This window comes from Cololabis saira, chromosome 21 (assembly GCF_033807715.1).
Source record: "Cololabis saira isolate AMF1-May2022 chromosome 21, fColSai1.1, whole genome shotgun sequence".
Lineage (NCBI taxonomy): Eukaryota > Metazoa > Chordata > Actinopteri > Beloniformes > Belonidae > Cololabis > Cololabis saira.
The window spans coordinates 13,523,978-13,547,976 of record NC_084607.1 but is presented as its reverse complement, the minus strand read 5'-3'; the positions used below and the strand labels follow the sequence as shown (position 1 = coordinate 13,547,976).

At 40.8% G+C, this 23,999-nt stretch overlaps 5 protein-coding genes across 5 annotated transcripts; 4 read left to right on the top strand and 1 right to left on the bottom strand.

Annotated features, from left to right (window-relative positions):
- The first annotated feature begins 2,772 nt into the window (after positions 1-2,772).
- LOC133422593 (hemoglobin subunit alpha-A-like) lies at positions 2,773-5,128 on the top strand. The gene is made up of 3 exons (XM_061712609.1): positions 2,773-2,866; positions 4,661-4,842; positions 5,000-5,128. The coding sequence occupies exons 1-3, from the start codon at positions 2,773-2,775 to the stop codon at positions 5,126-5,128; spliced, it is 405 nt and encodes a 134-aa protein (XP_061568593.1).
- Positions 5,129-9,634: 4,506 nt separating this feature from the next.
- LOC133422282 (hemoglobin subunit alpha-A) lies at positions 9,635-10,460 on the top strand. Its single transcript, XM_061712232.1, has 3 exons — positions 9,635-9,795; positions 9,884-10,091; positions 10,221-10,460. The coding sequence occupies exons 1-3, from the start codon at positions 9,701-9,703 to the stop codon at positions 10,347-10,349; spliced, it is 432 nt and encodes a 143-aa protein (XP_061568216.1). The 5' UTR covers positions 9,635-9,700; the 3' UTR covers positions 10,350-10,460.
- A 3,654-nt stretch (positions 10,461-14,114) lies between these two features.
- On the top strand, positions 14,115-14,938 carry LOC133421650 (hemoglobin subunit alpha-A-like). Its single transcript, XM_061711340.1, has 3 exons — positions 14,115-14,275; positions 14,364-14,571; positions 14,699-14,938. Exons 1-3 carry the CDS (start codon positions 14,181-14,183, stop codon positions 14,825-14,827), a joined length of 432 nt encoding a protein of 143 aa, XP_061567324.1. The 5' UTR covers positions 14,115-14,180; the 3' UTR covers positions 14,828-14,938.
- Positions 14,939-20,669: 5,731 nt separating this feature from the next.
- LOC133422747 (hemoglobin subunit alpha-1-like) lies at positions 20,670-21,288 on the bottom strand. Its single transcript, XM_061712819.1, has 3 exons — positions 21,194-21,288; positions 20,904-21,111; positions 20,670-20,806 (listed from the first exon to the last, which is right to left on the bottom strand). Exons 1-3 carry the CDS (start codon positions 21,286-21,288, stop codon positions 20,678-20,680), a joined length of 432 nt encoding a protein of 143 aa, XP_061568803.1. The 3' UTR covers positions 20,670-20,677.
- A 1,617-nt stretch (positions 21,289-22,905) lies between these two features.
- LOC133422709 (hemoglobin subunit beta-2-like) lies at positions 22,906-23,696 on the top strand. Its single transcript, XM_061712760.1, has 3 exons — positions 22,906-23,027; positions 23,178-23,400; positions 23,496-23,696. The coding sequence occupies exons 1-3, from the start codon at positions 22,936-22,938 to the stop codon at positions 23,622-23,624; spliced, it is 444 nt and encodes a 147-aa protein (XP_061568744.1). The 5' UTR covers positions 22,906-22,935; the 3' UTR covers positions 23,625-23,696.
- The last annotated feature ends 303 nt before the right edge of the window (positions 23,697-23,999 follow it).

Sequence of the window (23,999 nt, the reverse complement as noted above, 5' to 3'; positions counted from 1 at the left end):
ATTAAAGTCAGAAGGCCACGCCTCCCAGGCTCGGGAGCGTTTGATTGGACAAGAGCTGATGAGATGTTGGCTTGCTACCCACAAGTCAGATAAAATATCTGCCAAATGACCTCCTGGAAAAAACTGATAAGAATGAATTAAACAAATATCTAGACATGTTTATCCTTTTTCAAAGCAAATAAACTTAATTAAGCGGAAGTTAAAAACAATTGGGCAATGCTATAGTAATTACAGTTGTAATGGAATGTATAGTTTAATGTTAATCAATACTCAAACCCTAAAGATGGTACAGTTTTTATTCTTTTATTATTTAGATAACTTGCATCAATAACATTTAATCTTTCACATATTTTATTTACTGATGACTTCACTGCAAATGCACAACAAAAGCTGGAATTTGTAACAGCAGCTTTTGTAAAATAATTTTCAAAAACGTGTTAATATCAAAACAACTCACAAACAAAGTTTCAAAAGGATAATTTAAGGATAAATCCTTGTGCATTTTATTATAAGAAATGTTTCTGTGTTTTTCCTTAAATAAATGTTAGCATTAAAAGAAGGAAAATTCTCAATATTTTCGACTACGTAAAATTACTGATGAAAATGAATAAATAAATTACCAAAAACATGTAGGGTGTGGTCATACCTTATCTAAAAAAATAGCGTGTACATTTTTGGCAGATTTTTTCATGGGGGTGTTCTTTGGATTTGATACATGTGTCATGGTTCTGTCATGCCCCCAATCCCAAACTCCACCCTAAACCCTCCAGCCCTGAGCCCTCACAGACTTTCAGTGACGTCAGCGTCACGTGATCAAGTGTGCGAGGGTGTGATGGCTCCAAATGGTAGAAATAAGAATGAGACAGCACTTAGCAGAAACCGGAAACAGGGCAGATCAAAATGTTACGTACCGGTATTATAAGTTTGGGAATGATCATCCGGATGTTTGAAAACAAAGTGGTAGCCTATATAAAGGAGCATAAAATTCAACAAAGAACACAATTAAAACATGCGCACAGTACAATATGTATTTCCTTGTTAACATTGTCTTTCTTTCTACCCATACCAGCGCATCAAGTATGCCAGGCTCAATCACAGAGTAATTTCATTTTTGTAAAAGCGTGTAAACTGATGCTATCCTGAGTTAAATATTCCAGCTGTGTTATGACCAACTAATATTACTTTCCATTTTTCAGCATGATGTCATTTCATTTTTGTAAGAGAGCGTATAAATTGATGGTAACCTGAGCTAAATATTACAGTTATATTATTACTATTTACTGAAATGTTTTTGTTCAACTTGCTGAAATTGTTTAAATTTTGTTGTCATAAATAAATGAATAACGTGTTACAAGTTACATGTATGCATTTCTGTTAACAAAGGAAATCTTAATTCAAACACTGTACTCAGATTAAAGAAAAGCGAGCCTTGTTTATTCAACACCAAGTCAACTGAGGATTTGTCTAATATAAAATTAAAACAAATGAAATTGAACCTCAAATTATGAATGAAAAAATGATGAAGCAAATAACATTTTGTCCTCCATCTTCCCACAAATGTCAATTAACTTAGATAACTGGTCATCCCTCTTCCTTTCCCTCTCCTCCTCCTTTTCATCCAGCTCCCTCAGCCTCTTTTCCTGTCTTTAGTGTTGAAGAAAGTCCAAAACGTCATTTGTCCTTTCCTTGGTTTTCTTCCCTCCATTTGAATGAATGAATGAGTGAATGAAAAACTTTATTTCGAACATGCTCACAAAGAAAAGAAAAAAGAAAGATATATATATATATATAAAGAACGATAGTTAAATAATATGTTTGTTGGTCGCTCCCTGTTTGTAAAGGAAATAATAGGCCGTTGAAAAATCATCACGGGACAACAGTTTCTGAATTTAAATCACCAGTGGGCTATGTATTTATACTTACAGGTGAACTTCTTTCTTCTTGCAGTCGCACATGGTTCCTTTTCCTCCGCCCCCTGTTTTGTTTACATTCTCCCTGGTAACCTCCTTTTATGTCACAACGCAATGAACTGTGGGTAATTCCCTTTCCCAAAGTGTGCGGGGATGCTGACTTACGGGAAGGGGGCAGTAAGGGCTCAAAATGTCTGCCGGGAGCCCTCGCGCACTTAACGACTTTAGGAATGGGACAGCCCTAAGCCCTTACGCAAGGTGCGGGAGCGCGCACGTAAGTCTGCGAGTCTGTGAGGGTGCAGATTGGGATTGGGGGATGGTTTCACAGTTTCATAGGTTTTTTACTGTGTTACTGACTCTCCTATCATTCCAGATCCTGCCATCCTCATCAACCAGTAATCCACTCATTCCCTTCACCTGTGCTTCCCCACCCAGCTCCACACCTGGTTTCCCTCATCAATTCCCCTTATATACCGGCCCTTTTCCACCTTTCGTTTGCCAGATTGTTGAGTGTAGATGCCTCGCTTTCCAGCCACTGATTCTGTTCTGTTTTCTGCCTGCCTGTCTGCGACCCTGCCTGATTCCCGTTTTTGGATTTTTGCCTGCCCCTCTGGATTCGTTTGCCTGATCTGCCTGTCTGCCCGGTTTGACCCCTGCCTGCCTTTTGACCAGAATAAAGCCTCTTGGACTCTGATCTGCCTGGTGTTGTGCATTTGGGTTCTCTGTCCTGTCTGAGCCGTGACAACATGGGTGTGGCGCAATAAGCCTTGGTATTTAAAAAATAAGCCAGTAAAGAATCAAGCTCTGTATTTTCACATCAGAGCATCGCTTTCTCTTGAAAGAACTCAAAGAAAAAGCAAATATGAGTCTCACTGCAAAAGACAAGGGCATTGTTGTGTCCTTCTGGAACTCCAAGGCCGCAGCCAAGGCCAATGAGATTGGAGCACAGGCTTTGGGCAGGTTGTCCTCTTTTTCTTTTTTCATATATTCATGTATCATTTGACTTGCTTTTTAAATTTATATTATTAATTGATTATTTTTTAATTATCATGTTTATCCATCCCTTTGCAGAATGTTGGTTGTATACTCGCAGACCAAGACCTACTTTTCCCACTGGTCTGGGGCCTCATTTATAAAAGAGTGCCCAGGATTCATACTAAAAGTGCACGTAAAGCCAAAAGCCGAAAATGGCGGGAGCAAAAAAAAATTCGGATTTATAAAACCCTGTGCACGCACACTTGCACGCAATGTTCGCTTTATAAATCACAGTCCAGCTGGAAGGTTGCGCAGGTGAACTCGCCTCATATCCCGCCCTCTACACGCCCACTTTTTACCATAAATGGGCAATGCAAAGTAGTATTTGCATATGAATGAGCCTGCTGAGCATGCGCAGCGGCTTCCTGCAGCCTGTTTGGGCGTCAGGATGAATGAGACGCATGATGAGACGTGTCGAGCCACCGTGCCACTAAATTTCACGGAGACTGAGAACGAGATGTTGTGGATCAGGTGGAGGCCAGGAAAACAAAATTATTTGGTGGTCACAGTAAAAGTATAAATAGTATATAAATAGTATTAAATAAAGCGAGTGAGAATAAAACGCTGTGAGGCGCAATGGCGCAATTTCCACTGGGAACAGGGGGGGACATGCCCCCCCCACTTTTCAAACTCATGTTTTTGTCCCCCCCACTTTTTACAGTTTAAGAACTAATGGTAGGCTCAGCCTGTAATTACAAATGATCAACACACTCTGTGCGAAGACGCGACGGGAGCCCCTCTCCCCCTCCTCCCCTCCCCTCTCCCTTCAGTGCTGCTCAAGGCAGATATATGGTTCCGCGTTAAATCGACGCAGAGCATACGGCGTAGGTTACGCGGCCACGCGCACCATACAGCGTGCGTCGCCGCGTAACCTACGGCGTAACCCTACGGCGTAACCCTACGGCGTAGGCTCTGCGTTGATTTAAAGGGGACATATTATGAAAAACACTTTTTTTTTGTTTTAACATTTATAAAGTGGTCTCCCCTCACCCTGCCAGCAGAGGGGAGACAAAATCCCATGAATTTCTGCAAGGTCTCTGACCCCCGCCTTACAGAATCCCCCAGTGTCACGTGATTTTTTTTGAGCCGATTAGAATCTGCGCCTAGGGTGACGTCACCCGAGGCGCAGAGGTTCAGCCTCCGCTGCTGAAACCACGCCCACAACCAGCTCTCTCCGCCGTCTCGAGCGTCCGCCATTGTTGAGAAGCGCTGGCTGTTTTTAAGACATTCAAGGCCTGTTTAAAATATACATTAAATGCCATAATATGTCCCCTTTAACGTGGAACCATAATTTAGGCATAATTAGGCTTAACTAGTGTGTGCGTGTGTGACAGACGTGCATGGGACAATTGTGAAATACGGAAACAACTTTTAATTCCCAATTACGTAACAATTCCGTATTTCAAGTGACGGGTGGCAAGCCCACTCACCGCGGCTGCAGCTCCAGCAGCAGCTGAGTGTCCTCACTGACGCTGTGCTTCAAACACAGAGGGACACGATCAGCGCTATTATATTATAAGTCTGATATGTGATGACATTTTTAAGAGTATGACATGAATCTGGCTTCATTTCACCACCTCACTGCCTGCGTCGCCAGTTCCCCATATCTTAAGTATGTTCCTACGGGAGGGTCAGGGATACGCAGATTTTTCGGTTCGTTTTTTCTTTTTAAATCCCAAGCTTGCGCATCTTTCAAGCCCTGTTTTGTGCGCAAGCAAGCTTTATAAATGAGGCCCTTGATCTGGGCCCTGACTCTGCACAAGTGAAGAAGCACGGCGCAACCATCATTGGCACCCTCGGAGACGCTGTTGGAATGATGGATGACCTTGTTGGTGGTCTGAACAAGCTGAGCGAGCTGCACGCTTTCAAGCTCCGAGTGGACCCTGCCAACTTCAAGGTAAACAACCTTGTTACGTCATTTGAAAGACTTTTAATAACCCTTTATTGTAGGCATTTTTTCATTTAAAAGTTAAGAACTATTCCTAAAAACTACTGTTTAATAGTGCAATGAATATATTTATTATCTTAATTCATAAGTCTTTCTTGCACAACAGATCCTGGCCCACAACATCATCCTGGTTTTGGCCATGTACTTCCCAGAATACTTCACTCCAGAGGTCCACACCTCCGTTGACAAGTTCCTGCAGAAGGTGGCTTTGGCTTTGGCCGAGAGATACCGATAAACCCAGACAATCAACTGAATACATACAGCATGCCATCTAAAACAAACCTTTACTTTTAGGCCACCTTTACAAACAAGGGCTTGGTCAATAAATTGAATGAAAAATTAAAATGTTTGTCTCCTTGTTTGCCTCTTCTTTGTCTTCAGATACATTTCACACAAGTTTCAGTTGTCATGGAATCATTGTTGGTTTGCCTGATGGCTTCAGCATCATGTTAGCATGCTAACTAAGGTAGTCAGGGAAGTCAGTTAAAAGTTTGGCCTTGCATTTTGGGCCAACATTCTTGTCCCACTCCTCATGAATAAAGTGGTCATGCGGTCGCAGGTTAAAGGGTGCCTTCTCCAGATTGCATCCAGCCTCTCAAACAGATGTTCAACAGGATTTAGCTAAAGGCTTATAGACAGTCAAATCAAATCAAATCAAATCAAATCAAACTTTATTTATAAAGCACCTTTCATACATAAAATGCAACACAAAGTGCTTTACATAAAACAAATAAACATAAAACGTATTAATGCCCTGCCCCCCTCCCCCCTCCCCGCACACACACAGACAGACACAAGCACACCACAATTCACCTAAGTTACACACATAGACACACACGCAGACACACGGTGTACACATGGCACTTCAAAATTTTGAAGTTTTGAAGTCACTTCAAAATAGTCCCGTATTTTGTTCTTAGCCAGTCTTGGGTGTTTTTAGCTGTGTGTTTTGTTTGTGGCACGTTTTTTTTCAGAGTTGTAAAGCATATAATTTTATCAGTTGAGTTTTTCTGAATCATCTTATGTATTTATTTTGTGCATTTTGTACTTTGTTTTGAAGAAAATAGCATATTTTTGACAACAATTGTTGCCAGTAGTCGCACAGCTTGTCACTAGGTCAAATGTCACGGAGGAGCTGGATAATGAATAATAAAAAGGTGGAGTCTCATTTTCCCCCTGTATAAAATTCAAAACAAGGTTGAGTGTCTCCCCTTTTCATTCGGCGTAGATATTGGACATTTCAAGTCTGTCATCTCTGAGGGACTTGGGATATAGTGTGAGGGGAATTTGTGTGTGTGTGTGTGTGTGTGTGTGTGTGTGTGTGTGTGTGTGTGTGTGTGTGTGTGTGTGTGTGTGCGTGTGTTAAATTATTTTTTCTCAATGATACCATCCAAGCCCCCTTTTTCCTGGTTTAAATCATTGGACTCATATGTATCAAAATTTCTGTGGAAGAATAAAACAAACTCTAACACTAAATTAGATAATTCAGCATCTCTCACAATCTCAAAGTGGGAGGCGGATCTCTCTCTTAACACCGACCAGATTTCTTGGTCACAAATATGTTTAAATATTTTTACTATGACTAAGAAACCAAACTTACAACTTACAGTACAAAGTTCTTCATAGAATACATTATACAGGACAAAGGATCTTCCAGATGGGCTTTGTCACCTCTAATATCTGCTCACAGTGCACAGAGAACACTGATAATTATATGCATGCTTTATGGTTTTGTACACCGGTACGGAGGTTCTGGAAGGAGATTTGTGAAGATTTATCCACACTCCCATACCCACACACATACATACACATAGCCACATAGACATACACACACACACTCTCTCAAGCACACATACATATATATATATATGTATCTATTCATACATGTACACATATGCACACATAGCTACACATACACACACACACACACCTAGCCACACATACATATACACGCGTACACGAACACATACAGCCACTTAAGTCATATTCATATACACACACACATACACACACATAGCCACACACACACATACACAGCCACACAAATACACACACACACACACACACACACACACACACACACACACACACACACACACACACACACACACACACACACACAAATACATACACACATACACACACACACACACACAAATAGCCACACAGACATGTACATACACATACACACACACACACACACATAGTCATATACATACACACATACACACACATAGATATATACATTGGGCTGTTCACCTGCATGCTTGCTCTGTAGTTTTTGGGTTTAGTTAGCGGTAGCTTAGCTCAGACCGTAATTCGGATCTCGAGATTTGGGTCGATCGCTGCTTGTGTTTTGGTCGGCTCCGTGTTTTTTGTGTTTCGTTTGTGGTTTTTGTTGTGCTTGACGTGTGCCTCCGTGTGTTCCTGCTTCCTGGATTGGCAGTGGATGTCACCCCCACACCACCCCCCCCAAAAAAAAAAAAATCTCACTGGGTTTGTATGTGTATATGTATGTATGTGTATGGGTATGTATGCATATATATATATGTATATATGTTACGGTTAATGTAGAAAAACGGCTATTTTGCAAAATAGCCGTTTTTCTACATTAACCGTAACATATATACTAAATACAGTAATAATGCACATATGTACGCCTCAGGTTTTTACCGGCATGGTATCAACCATTAATATGTGTGCAGACAAGGTAAAAAATATATATATATATAAGTGGAAAAAGTTGCATTAGTACCTTTGAGATTTTTTATTGTAAGTCTAAAATGACAGTGACACACTTTGGTAACAATTGTTGCCAGTCTCAAACCCTAAAGATGGTTGAGTTTTTATTTTTTATTATTTAGATAACTTATTTAGATAACTTAATAACATGTAATCTCTTAAATATATTTGTTTTACTGATGCCTTCACTGCATCAAAACTGGAAATAGTTTGACCTTCCAACAAATGCTGGAATTTGTACAGCAGCTTTTGTAAAATAATTTCTAAAACCTGTTCATATCAAAACAACAAACAAACACAGCTTCAGCATTATCCTTATAATTTGTGCATTTTATTGTCAGGAATTTCTCTGGGTTTTTCCTTAAATAAATGTAACATAAAAAGCAGGAAAAGTCTCTATATTTTAGACTATGTAAAATTACTGATACGAAAATGAATAAATAAATTACTAAAAACATGAAAGGGTGTGGTTATACGTTATCTCAAAAAGTAGCTGGTACATTTTTGGCAGTTCTTTTCATGGGGATGTGTTTTAGATTTGATACATGGGTGTGGCGCAATAAGCCTTGGTATTTAAAAAATTAGCTAGTAACGAATTGATTTTATCTGTATTTTCACATCAGAGTGTTGCTTTCTCTTGAAGAAAGAGAAAGCAAATATGAGTCTATGAGTCAGCATATTCTGAATTTGTAAAGTTTAAAAGGCAACTGATGATCAGTCTTTATTGAGAAGCCTAGGAAATAATTAATGTTTCCTGCTAATTACACAAATGACAGATGCTTCAGTGTGCTCTAATCGTGAAGTATAAAAACTTTGACATTGACAAAGGGTTATATAGTTAATGGATATATAAGCTTTTTCTGGCCCCTACTGATAATGCAGCTCCCTGAAGTGGACCATTTTAAAGTTAACACTGAAACGTTTTTGTCTTGTACACACACATATACACACAGATACCTTAAACCTTAAATATTCAATTTCTTTGCTCCAATGCTGACAACATGTTATTGTATTCAGTTATTTTACTGGATGCAGCATTTTAAAACTCAGTATCTTGTTAAGTCTGTTTTAATCTTGGAGGGCTAACCTAAAATTAGCTTCTGGTAGAAACCTGTATACTTAATATATTTTATGAAGCAAGGTTTACTGTATTTGTCCCTATCAAATAAACATACAACTCAATCACGTCTCAAACATGACATTGACGTCTAATTATCTTGTCAACATTCAGCTTTAAAGAGAAAGCTAAATATACATACTGTAAGCTGGTTATATCATAACTTTTTATTTTATGCCATAATCTTCGGTACCAATTAGGCCCAAATGATATGTATACAACAGATGGCATTGTACAAGGTCGGTTGACATCATGAAAACACCTGAAATAAAGTTAATTTTGCTTTTACAAAGAAAATAATGTCATAATTGTTAAAATCAATGTTTTGAACTTTTTATGACAGGTGGCAAGGTTAAACGGTATAAAAATGCACTCCCTAAGACTACCAGAGATATAATAATAACTAGAACAAAATATCTTCATCTTCATTCATCTGGACAGATCTGAATTTCCACATTTTCATCAAAGTAATTTAATACGCACAAGTAAATAATTAAATTTGTATAATAAAGTGGAATCAGCCAGTTTATGTTGTGAATGTTTCCATTGTTTATGTCCAGACTAAAAAAGAAGCGACTTTAAAAAGGTTATTAAACATAAAGTCCCAGTTAATATGAAAACGTTAGATTTGATACAAACTGGAAACCTTTATATCACTTTTCAGCCGTCATGCTGGTGCTTCAATATTTTTGATGCCGTGCTATCGTTCATTTCAGAAGACCGCACCCATTTATATCTAATTGCACATTTTTAGTGATCAGCAATCAGCATCAAGAATTAGTTCTGGAACTTCTAGCAATTTCTTTCACAGAGGTGTGGCTTACATTTGATAGGCCAGTGGGTGTGGTGCAACTTGGTTGGATATATAAATGAGGACAGTTAAATTCATTTTCACCAAAATTATCACAGTAGAATATTTCATCAAGAAATTTTGGAGAACAGGCAAACATGAGTCTCTCAGCAAAGGACAAGAGTACCGTGAAGGCTTTCTGGGGCAAAGTGTCCGGAAAGTCTGCCGACCTGGGGGCTGAAGCCTTGGGCAGGTTGGTTTTCTTTCTTTTTAGTATTTATATTTTGTGAAAAAACATGCATATTTTTATAATTTTGTATCTTTCCCTTCTATGTTTACAGAATGCTGGTTGTATACCCGCAGACCAAGACCTACTTCTCACACTGGTCTGACCTGAGCCCTGACTCTCCCCAAGTGAAGAAGCACGGCGCCACCATTATGGCAGCAATCGGAGACGCCATTGGAAAGATTGATGACCTTACCGGTGGTCTGTCCTCCCTCAGTGAGCTCCATGCTTTCAAGCTCCGAGTGGATCCTGCCAACTTCAAGGTACTGAGAAGCAATAATTACTTTATAAAATATTTTTTTTCTGCATGTATTCATAATTATTTAGACTATTGTGATTATTTAGAGTATTGTTGGTTCTTATGTAACAATCTTGTGTTTCTTGCACAACAGATCCTGGCCCACAACATCATCCTGGTGTGTGCCCTGTACTACCCCCAAGACTTCACTCCCGACGTCCACGTCTCTGTTGACAAGTTCCTGATGAACCTGGCTTTGGCTTTGGCTGAGAAGTACCGCTAAAAGCAGCAAAGCAGTGCCATGGCTGCATTTATGCACCATGTCATGAAAAACCAGTGTAAGCCCTACCTGTGAGCTTACGTGCTGGGTGAATAAATACAAAAATTACTGAAATGTGTGTCTTTCACCATTGGTCTTCATTCCCTTACCATACACCTGACATGTCTTTTTATACTAATAATAATTAGTTTCCTGTTGTAGAATTGTTTATGATGCAAAACGTTCTTTAATAAGGTTGATGAAAAAGCAAGACAATGAAGAAAAACAGAAATATGTAAATGGATGCATCTTAACTTAAAACGAGGGTAAAAAAGATATGACTAACATACTGTAAGCTTAAATAAAATGATATGTGAAGAAGACAAATAAACTGAAATTTCCAACCAGTTGACCATTTCAGGCTTGAACTGCTGAAAATGTGTCTCCTTTGTAATTACCAGCTTGTGTGTATGCCTGGTATTTGTATGTACAGACTATTTGTACATCTGATCACCGGTTCGAGTAACCTGCCAGGGGGACTCAGATTAGTGGATTTCAACCATATTTGGGAAAACAAATAGGCATTCACATATCTTAACTGGAACGTAGCCGGGAAGCATCATGCACAGCTCCTCATTAGTGAACGCCTTTGTTGATTCTGTCTCTTCAAGACACGGGGGAGTTCATAATACTAGCTCCAGTGAGCGCTAAGTGGCCTGTCTGAATATTTGTGCGTCGTGCTGTGCAGCGTAGTGGACACAGCAGAGAAGAGAAGAGAAAACCTGCGCATGCCTGCAGTACAAACCACAAACTAAAAAGCAAGGCAAAGAGAATGAATGAAGGTTTTGAGAGATAACTGATTGTGACCCTCTTAAAAGGCACACTAACTGAGAGAAGTAATAAAGCAGCAGCTCGGAGAGTTATTTAAGGTGCTCTTGTTGTACTGGTGGATCCAGGAAATGTTCAGATTTTGTTGAAAGTGAAGCTGGGGTCTGTTCCAGAAAGCAGGTTAATTGCTGAAATTCTGAATAACCCTGACATGGGGGAAACTGTGGGGCTTAGGTTCCCAAAAGCGATGTTAGTCTTACCTCAAGTCTGTTACCATGGTAACTTACTTCGACCCTCCTCGCCGACCTGTCTTCTCCGAGCTGAAGCAGCGTTCAGGACATCTGTTGTCATAGCAACGGGACCCCAGGGATCTAGAGGCTGAATACACAACGATTTGCGGAGAATAACAGTGGATATAAAACTGCAGACATTAAGAAACAGTAACATTTTGGCCAGCAAATGTTCCCTGCAGGACTGCATGTCCTTTCAATGCTAATGTCATCAATACAAATTACTTCACATGTGGTTACGAGCTAAGAGCTGCCATTTAGTTGCACGGGGTGATCTGTCAGTCTGAGTTGTAAAGAGAGCAAGATAACATCACGGAAACCAAAAAGCAGAGAAGCAACTAGGAGTTGTAAAATGAAATGAAACGAGGAGTTCATTCTACAATTGGCTTGTGCAAAACAAAAAAAGTGATCCCAACACTACTATTGCTATTAAGCATATTTAGCCTGAAGCAAGCAGAGGACTTTGTTGTATCCTTTTTTTTAACAATAAGGCTGCATGAAGCTGCAGACACTGACGATTACAATGTAAGAAGATAAACTTACATCCAGATATTATGATATTGTTGCTCTTGTTGCTGCTTGATTGATGTTTTTTGTTTGTTAGGGCCCGAGCACTTACAGTGCGAAGGCCCTATTGTATCTGTAGGAATTTTCTTCCTCGACGAAATGAGGGCTTTTTTGCCCCCCTAAACGTGCCCCAAAAGTCACCAAATTTTGCACGCAAGCCAGGCCTGGCGAAAAATGTGATATTTCATGGTTTGCATTAATGGGCGTGGCCTAACGGCTCAACAGCGCCCCCTAGAAAACTTCGTACCTCAAGCCCCACAATACGGTTTGACGTACATGTACGAAAATCGGTACACACCTGAGTACTTGACCTTCATTGGCCTGAATTAGCCCCGCCCCTTCATCTGATTGGTCAATATTTGATAGCCCCTATATTATGCTATAGCTTTTGAAAGGTTTGACATAGAGAGTCGTGAGTGGTGTCATCTGACTCGGTTTTGACTCCTTCACCTTAATTGGTGCAAATTAGTCCCACCCCTTCTTCTGATTGGTCGATATATGATAGTTCCTACTTTCTGCCATAACTTTTGAATGGTTTGATATAGAGAGTCGTGGTTGGTGTCATCCGCCAAATGTCCAGGCCTACATGCAAGTCATACAAGATACTTACGTACACATACTTTCACTGCAGCATGCCTGAACAGGCACAAGGGTGCGAGGGCCCGTTCATCGCTGCTTGCAGCTTTAATTTTTGTATTTATTTTTCTCAATTTAAAAAGGAAGAAACAACATTGCATCTGTTTCATTGCATCTCATCTTTAAGTCAAAATGAGACAGAGTTTCTATAAGTCATTTATTATGTACATTGTTTGCAGACATTTCATCTGTATTTCTCAGAGAGGGCGCGGGCCAGGGCAGCCTGAGTCTTTGAATATTTGAATGATGTCTCTACGATAAGTTGTTGCACAGCAACAATCTTCTCATTTTCTCTGGCATTTTTTTTCTGGACTTTTTTCAGGGCGGTGTCCTGGAATACACACCCTTTGTGTTTTTTTTTTTTTTGGCTTGTGTTTGGCTTATGCTAAATGACCCTTCGGGCCAGTTTGCTTGCGTCACAATATGGGCTGCCACTACTGGCGTGCCCATAATGAATGAAACAAAGGAATAACCAGACTATTACGAACAATATTTCTCAAGTAGCTGGAGTCTAATCACTATTTTTAACTGGTGTGTTTTGAGACGTTTCATAAACGGAAAGTGACTGCAAGACACTAATTTGTTTGTTAATGGTGCTTTGAAAACGCAGAGGTCCTGTTTACCAAAGGGTCATCTGGACGTACAGCAAAGTCATAGGCTATAGGTTTACATGAAACTTATCAAAGTGTATAAAGCTCAGTGTTGACACATTAGGGATTTCCTCCATAATTTTCACAGCTTTTTTCAGTCCCCTTATTGTTTTTGCACAGCGCTGGGCCACCTTACCTCTTCCAGGGATGGCACTGGGGGAAGACAGGCTGGCAAATTAGCCTCAGTTAGCTCTATTTAGCCTCAAATTAGCTCTATAGGACACAGGATAAATGTTATGGAGTGGGTTATGTTGGGGTTGTTTTACAGTAAAACTCACCTGCTGCCTTTTGTCTTCTATATATAAAACATTTATATTTTTCTTTTTCCACTGACATTTCGGTCTTTAGCACTTAAATCTTGTCTTCAGATGTTCATTTCTAAGTAGAGTTGTTATTGTGTTATAGTGTTATTTCAGATAGAGTATCTTCCCTTTGTATAAGGTGTGGTTGCTAAATTTGTGCATACAATCTGCTTGGGTTAAGATATTAAAAAGACGGTTAAAGTTGAGGATAAAAACAAAAGGTTAGGCTTAACTAATAAACCTGTGGTTACAGGTTGATATCATTGTGTCTGATGCTAACCACTGTGATAAAATCCTGTTTGCGCCAATGACGTCAATATATAAATCATAGAGCAACTTTATTTAAAGTAAAAATAGTGAATTTACATGAATGCAGTTGACAGCAGGGAGTGGTTTCAGTTATCTCAATAATTAGTTCTGGAACTTCGAGCAATTTCTTTCACAGGGGTGTGGTTTACATTTGATAGGCCAGTGGGTGTGGTGCAACTTGGTTGGATATATAAAAAAAGAAAGTTAAATTCATTTTCACCACAATTATCACAGCAGAATATTTCTTCAAGACATTTTGGAGAACAGGCAAACATGAGTCTCTCAGCCAAGGACAAGAGTACCGTGAAGGCTTTCTGGGGCAAAGTGTCCGGAAAGTCTGCCGACTTGGGGGCTGAAGCCTTGGGCAGGTTGGTTTTCTTTCTTTTTAATATTTATATTTTGTGAAAAAACATGCATATTTTTATAATTTTTTATCTTTCCCTTCTATGTTTACAGAATGCTGGTTGTATACCCGCAGACCAAGACCTACTTCTCACACTGGTCTGACCTGAGTCCTAGCTCTCCTCAAGTGAAGAAGCACGGCGCCACCATTATGGCAGCAATCGGAGACGCCATTGGAAAGATTGATAACCTTACTGGTGGTCTGTCCTCCCTCAGTGAGCTCCATGCTTTCAAGCTCCGAGTGGATCCTGCCAACTTCAAGGTACTGAGTAGCAATAATTACTTTATAAAATATTTTTTTTCTGCATGTATTCAATTATTTACACTATTGTGATTATTTAGAGTATTGTTGGTTCTTATGTAACAATCTTGTGTTTCTTGCACAACAGATCCTGGCCCACAACATCATCCTGGTGTGTGCCCTGTACTTCCCCCAAGACTTCACTCCAGACGTCCACGTCTCTGTTGACAAGTTCCTGATGAACCTGGCTTTGGCTTTGGCTGAGAAATACCGCTAAAAGCAGCAAAGCAGTGCCATGGCTGGATTTATGCACCATGTCATGAAAAACCAGTGTAAGCCCTACCTGTGAGCTTACGTGCTGGGTGAATAAATACAAAAATTACTGAAATGTGTGTCTTTCACCATTGGTCTTCATTCCCTTACCATACACCAGACATGTCTTTTTATTATAATAATAATAATAATAATAATAATAATAATAATAATAATAATAATAATAATAATAATAATAATAATAATAATAATAATAATAATAATAATTAGTTGCCTGTTGTAGAATTGTTTATGATGCAAAGCATTATTTAATAAGGTTGATAAAAAAGCAAGACAATGAAGAAAAACTGAAATATGTAAATGAATGCATCTTAACTTAAAACGAGGGTAAAAAAGATATGACTAACATAAGCTTAAATAAAATGATATGTGAAGAAGACAAATAAACTGAAAATTCCAACCAGTTGACCATTTCAGACTTGAACTGCTGAAAATGTGTCTCCTGACTTGAATAAGAACATGAGCCAAAGTTTGCTCCATATCAGTCTAGCACAGAGAAGGTCACAGCAGGATATCCACTGACTGGCACCCTGGTGTTATGAGCGCCCTCTACTGCATTTATTGCAACCCATACCACACCATTTAATTAATTGATGAGAATTTTTGTTCATCTTCATATTTTCTATTTTAAGTTGTGAGCCGAAGTACATTTTGTTTGACATGTAATGAAGCACCAGCCCATGTGTCCCATAACAGTTTTGCAAAACATTGTGAATAACAATGGATATAAAACTGCAGACATTAAGAAACAGTAACATTTTGGCCAGCAAATGTTCCCTGGAGGACTGCATGTTTATTCAATGTTAATGTCATCAATGAATGAAAACCTTTATTGTCCCCGTAGGGAGATTCGGTTTGTCAGCCAGCAACAGAACAGTTTAAGAAGAGTTAAAATAAGTTAAAAAGAGTTAAGTTAAAAAAGCAGAGTAGATAAGTTGTCAATAAAAAAACTATTTAAAAAGAATAAAAGTCCAGTATATGTGCAAGAGCAAGTAGTGTGCAAAAAGTGCAACTGTGCAAAAACACAAGTCCTCAGATCCCCCGCCCCTGTCCGCGATGGTCCGAGGGCAACGCCTGGTTGTGGAGCCTAATGGCCACAGGCACAAATGACTGCCAAAAAACGCTTGGTGCTCGGGCGGGGGGCGACAAGTCTGTGGCTGAAGGTGCTCCTCCTCCCCATCAGTTCACCATTTAGGGGGTGGGTGGGATTGTCCATGATGGCATGCAGCTTCCTCCTTGTCCTTTTTTCCGCCACCACCTCCAGACTGTCCAGGCTGGCTCCCACTACAGAGCCAGCCTTCTTCACCAGCTTATTAATCTTGGCTGCCCCTGCCGCACTGACGCTGCCCCCCCAACATGCCACCGCAAAAAAGAGGGCACTGGCAACGACAGTCTGATAGAAAAGCCGCAGCAGCCTGCTGCAGACCGTAGCCTCCTTAAGAAAAATAGCCGGCTCTGCCCCTTTTTGTAGAGAGCCTCAGTGTTATCAGTCCAGTCCAGTTTGTTGTTCATTTGGATGCCCAGATACTTATAGGTGTCCACCCTCTCCACCTCCACCCCCCGGAAGGAAATGGGGGTGGGAATCCTCTTACTCCTCCCAAAATCCACCACCATCTCTTTTGTCTTGGTGGTGTTAAGCTGGAGATGGTCAGTGTCACACTGTCCCACAAAGCTCTCCACCAGGTCCCTGTACTCCTCTTCCCGGTTGTCGCTGATATAACCCACGATGACGGAGTCGTCGGAGAACTTCTGTAGGTGGCATTTGTGTGAGTTTACCTGAAAAACTGATGTGTAGAGGATGAATAAAAATGGTGCCAACACCGTTCCCTGGGGGGCGCCAGTGCTGCACACCACCATCTCCGACTGGCAGCCCTGCAGTCTGACATACTGGTGCCTATTGGTGAGGTAGTTGTGGGTCCAGGCCAGCAGGGTATCCTCCACACTCATCACTGTTAGCTTTTCAGCCAGCAGTGATGGCCTGATAGTGTTAAATGCACTAGAGAAGTCAAAGAACATAATTCTCACCATGCTCCTCGGCTTCTCCACGTGTGCATAGGCCCTATGCAGCAGATATACTATTGCATCCTCCACTCCAGTACCCTCCCGGTATGCAAACTGCAGTGGGTCTAGATGGTCTCTGACCTGGGGCTTGAGGTGTTGCAGAACCAGCCTCTCCAGGATCTTCATGACCTGCGAAGTGAGGGCCACCGGCCTGTAGTCATTGAGGGTGCTGGGACGTCCCTTCTTGGGCACTGGTACGATGCATGATGTTTTCCACAGCTGTGGCACCTTGCTCAGGCCCAAGTAGAGGTTGAAGATATGTTGCAGAGGCTCTGCCAGCTCTGCAGCACACACCTTGAGCACCCTGGGGTTGATGTTGTCTGGTCCCCTTGCCTTCCTCACATTGACCCTGGTGAGCTGCCACCTCACCTGGTCAGCTGTGATGACAATAGGACTGTGGCCCTGGGTGGCTGGGGGGGAGGGAGGATGCTGCAGTGGAGTTGTCCTGTTGTTGAGAGGGGATTGGGGGGGGTGAGGGGTTTGGAACCATGGCCCGGTTGGTAGGTGCCACTTGAGGAAGGGGGGCCGGGGCTACACAGGGTGACCCTGACTGTCCTGTCGATGACCCGGGCACCTCCCTGTTGGAGAATTGGTCGAATCTGTTAAAATACGAGTTCATCTCATTTGCCCCTTCCCGATTTCCCTCCACAGCAACCCTAAGCTGCTTATAGCCAGTTATCTTCCTGAACCCTCCCCACAACTCCTTGGAGCTGTGGGCCACCAGCCCTCCTTCCAGCTTCTCCTTATACTTCTCTTTTGCCGACCCTCAACTCCTTCTTCAGTTGCTTTTGTACCGTCATGGCTCCCTCTGTGTCTCCTGCCTTGAACCTCCTCCTCTTCTCCCTCACCAGGGATTTGATGTGTCCAGTAATCCACGGTTTATTGTTGGGAAAACACCTTACTCTCCTAGTGGGCACTATACTCTCCTCACAGAACCTGATGTAATCTGTCACACAGTCCACAAGACCATCGATGTCCTCCACGTGGACACTCTGGAACAGGGGTAGGCAATCCTGGTCCTCGTGGGCCCCTGTCCTGCATGTCTTAGATCCTACCCTGCTTCAGCACACCCTGATAAAAGTACCTGTGTCATCAACAGAGTTGTTCAGACCTTGATGACAAGCTAATGAGGACCATTAATTAGAATCAGGTGTGTTGAAACCGGGAAACATCTAAAACATGCAGGACAGTGGCACTCGAGGACCAGGGTTGCCTTCCCCTGCTCTGGAACATCTCCCAGTCAGTCGTACTGAGGCAGAACCTCAGCTCCTCCTCCGACCACTGCTGGATGGTCCTGGTGGTGGCTGGCAGCCTCTTGATGAGAGGCCTGTATGATGGTGCAAGCCAGATGAGGTTGTGGTCTGATGCTCCTAGTGGTGGAAGGGCAGTAGATCTATAAGCCTCCTTTGCATTGGCATACAGCATGTCCAAAATTTTATTCTGTCTTATTTTGCATTTAACATATTGGGTGAAATCTGTCAGCCTCTTTGACACATTTACATGGTTAAAATCTCCATTCACCAAAATGAATGCGATGGGATGCGCAGTCTGTAGCCCCGCGACACATGAGTGAATGACGTCACATGCTCTACCCGGAACTGCACTCGGAGGAATGTAAACAGTAACGGCGAGTACACAATACAAATTACTTCACATGTGGCTACGAGCTGAGAGCTGCCATTTAGTTGCACGGGGGGATCTGTCAGTCTGAGATGTAAAGAGAGCAAGATAACATCACGAAAACCAAAAAGCAGAGAAGCAACTAGAAGTTGTACAATGAAATGAACTGAGGAGTTCATTCTACAATTGGCTTGTGCAAAACAAAAAAAGTGATCCCAACACTACTATTGCTATTAAGGGACTTTGTTGTATCATATTTTTTTTAACAATAAGGCTGCATGAAGCTGCAGACACTGACTATTACAATGTAAGAAGATAAACTTACATCCAGATATTATGATATTGTTGCTCTTGTTGCTGCTTGATTGATGTTTTTTGTTTGTTTGTTTTTGTTTTGGTACAGCTCCTGGCCAACTGCCTGACCATTGTGCTTGCTGGTCAGTTGATTTCCCTCCTGAGGTCCATGCAGCTTTCCAGGAGTTCCTGGTGGTGGCTGCATTGACAAAAGCAGTACCAGTAAACACCTCAGAAGAGGATGGTCAAATGCTCTGTTTCTTTAATCATATAAGCTTTAATTAAATATACCTAGGGGGGAGTTGCAGCCTAGTGGTTACAGAGGAGGGCTGGAGTCCCCTGGATTGCAACCAAAAGTCAAACCACCTTGGGCACCTGAGCAAGGCCCTTAACCCTTAAAGGCTGAATTATGCTTCTGCGTCAAAATGGCGCCGTGCCTACGGCGTGTGGTTTGGATCGACGCAGAGGACACGCCGTCACCTGCGCCGTCACTGACGTGCACCTCCCGAAAATTGTAACTACGCATCGAGGAGACGCAGACCACACGCAGACAGAGAGGGCTGTGATTGGTTCGTTTGAAAGCGAAGCATTTCCGGTTTCCGGTTTGAATCAGTAGTGAACTTCCAGGGCTCTTTTCTTCGTTTATATGTGATTTTTTTTGTTTTGGTTTTTTGCACAATAGTTGTCCTTATTTCTTTGATTTACTGTGATCGGAAAAAGTCGGATAAACCATTCAGGAAAAGATCGCTAACTAGCGGTCGCAGGGGGTACTGCACCGCGACCAAATGGAGTGACGGAGAAGTCCGAAGGGTTCAGCACGGCGTCACGGCTGCGGCGTGTGCTCTGCGTTGGTGTGACGCAGAACCATAATTCAGCCTTTACTGCTCCCCGGGCACCGTGCCATTGCATGGCAGACCACTGCTACTAGTTCAACTAGAAAATGGGGTTAAATGCAGAGAAAGAGTTTCCCCATTGTGGGAGTACTAAGGGAATCTTTCTTTCTTCTTCTTCTTCTTTCTAAACAAAACAGTGACATTGTTCCTCTGTGCAGGATTTGAAAATTAGATGTTTTATTTCCCATAAAGTTGAGAAATGTTGTATTGCATACATATTTTCTGAAGCTACATTAAACATTTATTTGAAAATAAAAGAAAACCTCTTTCTAATTGCAGTTAGCAAAAATACATCCTTGAGTAAAATCTAATAAAATGGATTATTCACGCCCTCCTTGTGGTGGAGTAAAGGCTATTTGCCTACACATTTAAATTTATAATCTAATGTAACAACAGGGTCTATCTGAAAGCTCAGCAACAAGAAAATACTTCATTTAAAAGTTTGCAGCTAAGTTTCCAAAGTATATGTTCACAGCTGATTACACAGAATGGTCATTTTCATGAATACAAGAGTCTTGAAAAAAATATCTAAATTGATGCAAGCTCATATAGAGGTTTGAAAAATAGCAATTACAATGACTGTGATATTCCTGCAGAGGCAACTTGTCTTCAAGCGAGGACGTCATGTTCAAAGACTCACTGGTTAAGGACAGATATCTGGCTACATGACAATAGAACAATAGAATTGGCAAAATAATCCTATTACACAAATCTGTTATTGACAGGTAAAATAAAAAAAAAAGAAAGATAAAAAGGTAAATCCTTATACTAGGTTATAAGCTTATGCGTTGCACCCATGCAGAGAAATTTAAAAAAGAATAAACAACAGCCCATCAACAACCGCTGTTTCATTGCATCTCATCTTTAATTCAAATTGAGACAGAGTTTCTATAAGTCAATTATTATGTACATTGTCTGCAGACATTTCATCTGTATTTCTCAGAGAGGGCGCGGGCCAGGGCAGCCAGGAACTTGTCCATAGCCATGTGGACCTCAGGGGTGAAGTCCTCAGGAAACATCATGGAGATGACCACAAGGAGACAGTGAGAGAGAATCTGCAAACAAGAAGAATGAGGATATTTAATCTGGCATAAATCCAATGAAACATAAAAAAAACAATTAAACAACTCACAAGCAAATAATTATCAATACCTTGAAGTTAGCAGGATCCACTCGTAGAGTGAAGGCGTGCAGCCCACTTAGGCTGAGAAGTCCTGATGCCAGATCATCGATTTTGGCCACGGCATCAGCAACTCCACCCATCACGGTCTTTCCGTGCTTCTTCACATTAGCAGAGCCGGGGCTCAGGTCCTTCCAGTGAGAGAAGTAAGTCTTGGTCTGCGGGTAGACCACCAGCATCCTGAGAAAAACACAAATCAATACTGGAAAGTATACAAAAAGTACCAGAAAAAATGTTTTTGGGAGACTCGGGTTATATTTACCTGGACAGAGCACCAGTCCCGATGTCGTCCGCCATCCCAGAAATTTTGGCCCAGAAGGCCTTGACTGTGTCCTTGTCCTTAGCGGTGAGACTCATGTTGCCTGTTGATGCGTTGCTTTGAATGCTGCACAGATCATAGTAGGCTTTTTATACAGGAAACACGTCAGAGACACACCCGACCCACTACGAGATACAAGCATTTGGAGGTGTATCAGGCATCCACCTCAGGTCAACATGATATCCATCTGGCATGAGATAAAGAAAAAACGGTTTTCTTTACAATGACTGAAGGTCAGCTCTGTTGAACGATGACACAAGTTAAATGAACATTACAATGCACCTCAGATGGAAACTTACACTAACATGACTAATTGCAGAGAAGCAGAAGACAAAAACATACATTTAAACAGAAAAATACTTGTAAAAGGGTTTGGAGGAGTCATTTGAAATTGGAAGCTTGAAAAGCAGATCATTTTTGTCATCGACAATTGGTAGCGTACTTCTTAACTGCTACAGAGTCAGTGACTGAATACATTTTTTCTTTGCTGGCATGGAGGGGAGAAAAAAATCCCCCTGCATTTCTCAAAAAGTATAGGCTTCTTAAAACAATAGCATTAAAAAAAGTAAGTAAACTAAAACAGTTCAAATACCGAGAGCCGCTTCCAGCCCCACCTCCACCCTCAGTGTCTTTCAAACAGCAGCCAACAGAAACCTACAAACCCAAAGATAGGCAAAGTCCAAACCCTCCAAATTCAACCTGTTTCATGAAATAGTGTTAGAGAATATGAAATCTAAGATTAAAAAGTTAACAAACATCCAGCATGAAATATTCTTGAGACTAAAGAATAAAATAAAGAAATTCAATGTTTATAGTACATGAATACCCATTCAAGAAAGCAGATCACAAATAACTTGAATGAAAGAATGAAAGATGAGGGGAAAAAACCTGGAACGGCTCACACATAACCCACAGAAAGGTATAATTAAATTTGAAGGTTTATGGGGTTTATTTAAGTTAAGATCATCCTTGAAATTGGTTCATATTTATATAATTTCAAATTAAAAACATTGAAAAGTTGAGTTTATTTATTTCACCCTTTAGTATTGTACTTTTATTGGTAATTAATCTCATTTTAAGAGAAAAGAACTGAGACAATAATTTGATCTACATTTTACATCATTACACTTAGTTAATAAAAGTCGTATTATAGTTAAATACGACTCCATGTTATTTCATCTTTATCTGTCTAAAGTTTCACTGGAGCTGTAAGATAATGACTCTCATTCAAAGTTCTGTGTGTATTGGTTCAAAATAAGGATCTTGATAAGGATACTGCACTGTGAATAAAATAATAGTAGTGTCAACAATATCTAAAGATAAATAAATAACAAATAGAAACAAAAAATAATAGTAATAAATAAAATAAAAAACTTTTCCAAAATGAGCTATGGTTTGAACACATTTTTAATCACTTCCTATTTCGATGAGTCAGTTGCCTCCATCCATGACATTCAGAAATATGTTTCTGAAACATCTTTCTCAAACATTTGAATTAACGACGTTGCAATGTTTCATTTGAGCAACGCCGTTGGCATACATCCATAAATCAAGACTTCCTGCAACCCTCTGTCAAACTCCCCCCATCTGATAACTGTGGGTGGGGTGAAACTGGTTCTTTAAAAGACGCATGTTGAGGACTTGCAGAACAACGCAGGACAAGCAGAACACATCTACAAGCCAAAATGGTCAAATGGTCAGAATTCGAGCTCGCCACCATCCAGGACATCTTCTCTAAGATAGACAAGGATGTCGTGGGCCCTGCAGCTCTTTCCAGGTAAGGTAGTCAGTGATAAATCTACTATGTTCGTTTTCTGTCACAATGATTTACTGTCAGTTTGCTCTATTTCTAACATGTGGAATATGTTAAAATGGTTTAATTCTGCTGTAACATATGGAGTGACTTGTGTTTTTTATGTTTCCTCAGGTGTCTGATTGTCTACCCCTGGACTCAGAGGTACTTTGGTGGCTTTGGAAACCTCTACAATGCTGCTGCTATTACATCAAATCCAAAGGTTGCAGCTCACGGAAAGGTTGTCCTCTCCGGTCTGGAAAGAGCTCTGAAGGACATGGACAACATCAAGCAGATTTATGCAGAACTCAGCGTGCTGCACTCAGAGAAGCTGCAAGTGGACCCTGACAATTTCAATGTAATCAGACCGCCTGATATTGACATCAATCTACTGTGATATTGTTCTTCATTTTGATGTTTTCTAATGCATATTGTGCTTTGTTGTTGTTGCAGCTCCTGGCCGACTGCTTGACCATCGTGATTGCTGGTCAGCTGGGTACAGACTTCACTCCTGAGGTCCAGGCAGCTTTCCAGAAGTTCGTGTCAGTGGTGGTGGCCGCCCTGAGAAAGCAGTACCACTAAACACGTCCGCAGACGACCGTCACATGTTGTGCTTCTGTATACCTCACCAAAATATTTAATATTAATAAAACTGTGAGCACATTCAACAGCTTCTCTTGTACTCTGTTTGTGTGGAGAATATCTAATATTACATAGTGGGGACAACTAATGTGTGGTTCATCAAACCTGATCTAAGTTTGAATTCTTGAAGAAATACTGCCAATTAAACTCAAAGATCAAATACATGGTTTTACTTATAGATAAACTTGTCACCCATTCAAAATCAAACCCATAGCTTAATGTTATGTATCAGTCAAGTGATTGGTTAAACATTTAAATTCTTTTATAACCAGAACCAAAACTTTTGCGGGTAAATACATAAATGTACACTATATT

Bases quoted from the DNA above. Each gene is read 5' to 3' on its own strand.
- LOC133421650 (XM_061711340.1), top strand. From the start codon at position 14,181: ATGAGTCTCTCAGCCAAGGACAAGAGTACCGTGAAGGCTTTCTGGGGC. The intron at 14,276-14,363 runs GTTGGTTTTCTT...CTATGTTTACAG, and splicing joins GGGGCTGAAGCCTTGGGCAG to AATGCTGGTTGTATACCCGC. The intron at 14,572-14,698 runs GTACTGAGTAGC...CTTGCACAACAG, and splicing joins TGGATCCTGCCAACTTCAAG to ATCCTGGCCCACAACATCAT.
- LOC133422747 (XM_061712819.1), bottom strand. From the start codon at position 21,288: ATGAGTCTCACCGCTAAGGACAAGGACACAGTCAAGGCCTTCTGGGCC. The intron at 21,112-21,193 runs GTAAATATAACC...TGTTTTTCTCAG, and splicing joins GGGACTGGTGCTCTGTCCAG to GATGCTGGTGGTCTACCCGC. The intron at 20,807-20,903 runs GTATTGATAATT...TCTTGTTTGCAG, and splicing joins TGGATCCTGCTAACTTCAAG to ATTCTCTCTCACTGTCTCCT.
- LOC133422593 (XM_061712609.1), top strand. From the start codon at position 2,773: ATGAGTCTCACTGCAAAAGACAAGGGCATTGTTGTGTCCTTCTGGAAC. The intron at 2,867-4,660 runs GCAGGTTGTCCT...TTTGTGCGCAAG, and splicing joins GATTGGAGCACAGGCTTTGG to CAAGCTTTATAAATGAGGCC. The intron at 4,843-4,999 runs GTAAACAACCTT...CTTGCACAACAG, and splicing joins TGGACCCTGCCAACTTCAAG to ATCCTGGCCCACAACATCAT.
- LOC133422282 (XM_061712232.1), top strand. From the start codon at position 9,701: ATGAGTCTCTCAGCAAAGGACAAGAGTACCGTGAAGGCTTTCTGGGGC. The intron at 9,796-9,883 runs GTTGGTTTTCTT...CTATGTTTACAG, and splicing joins GGGGCTGAAGCCTTGGGCAG to AATGCTGGTTGTATACCCGC. The intron at 10,092-10,220 runs GTACTGAGAAGC...CTTGCACAACAG, and splicing joins TGGATCCTGCCAACTTCAAG to ATCCTGGCCCACAACATCAT.
- LOC133422709 (XM_061712760.1), top strand. From the start codon at position 22,936: ATGGTCAAATGGTCAGAATTCGAGCTCGCCACCATCCAGGACATCTTC. The intron at 23,028-23,177 runs GTAAGGTAGTCA...ATGTTTCCTCAG, and splicing joins GGCCCTGCAGCTCTTTCCAG to GTGTCTGATTGTCTACCCCT. The intron at 23,401-23,495 runs GTAATCAGACCG...TTGTTGTTGCAG, and splicing joins TGGACCCTGACAATTTCAAT to CTCCTGGCCGACTGCTTGAC.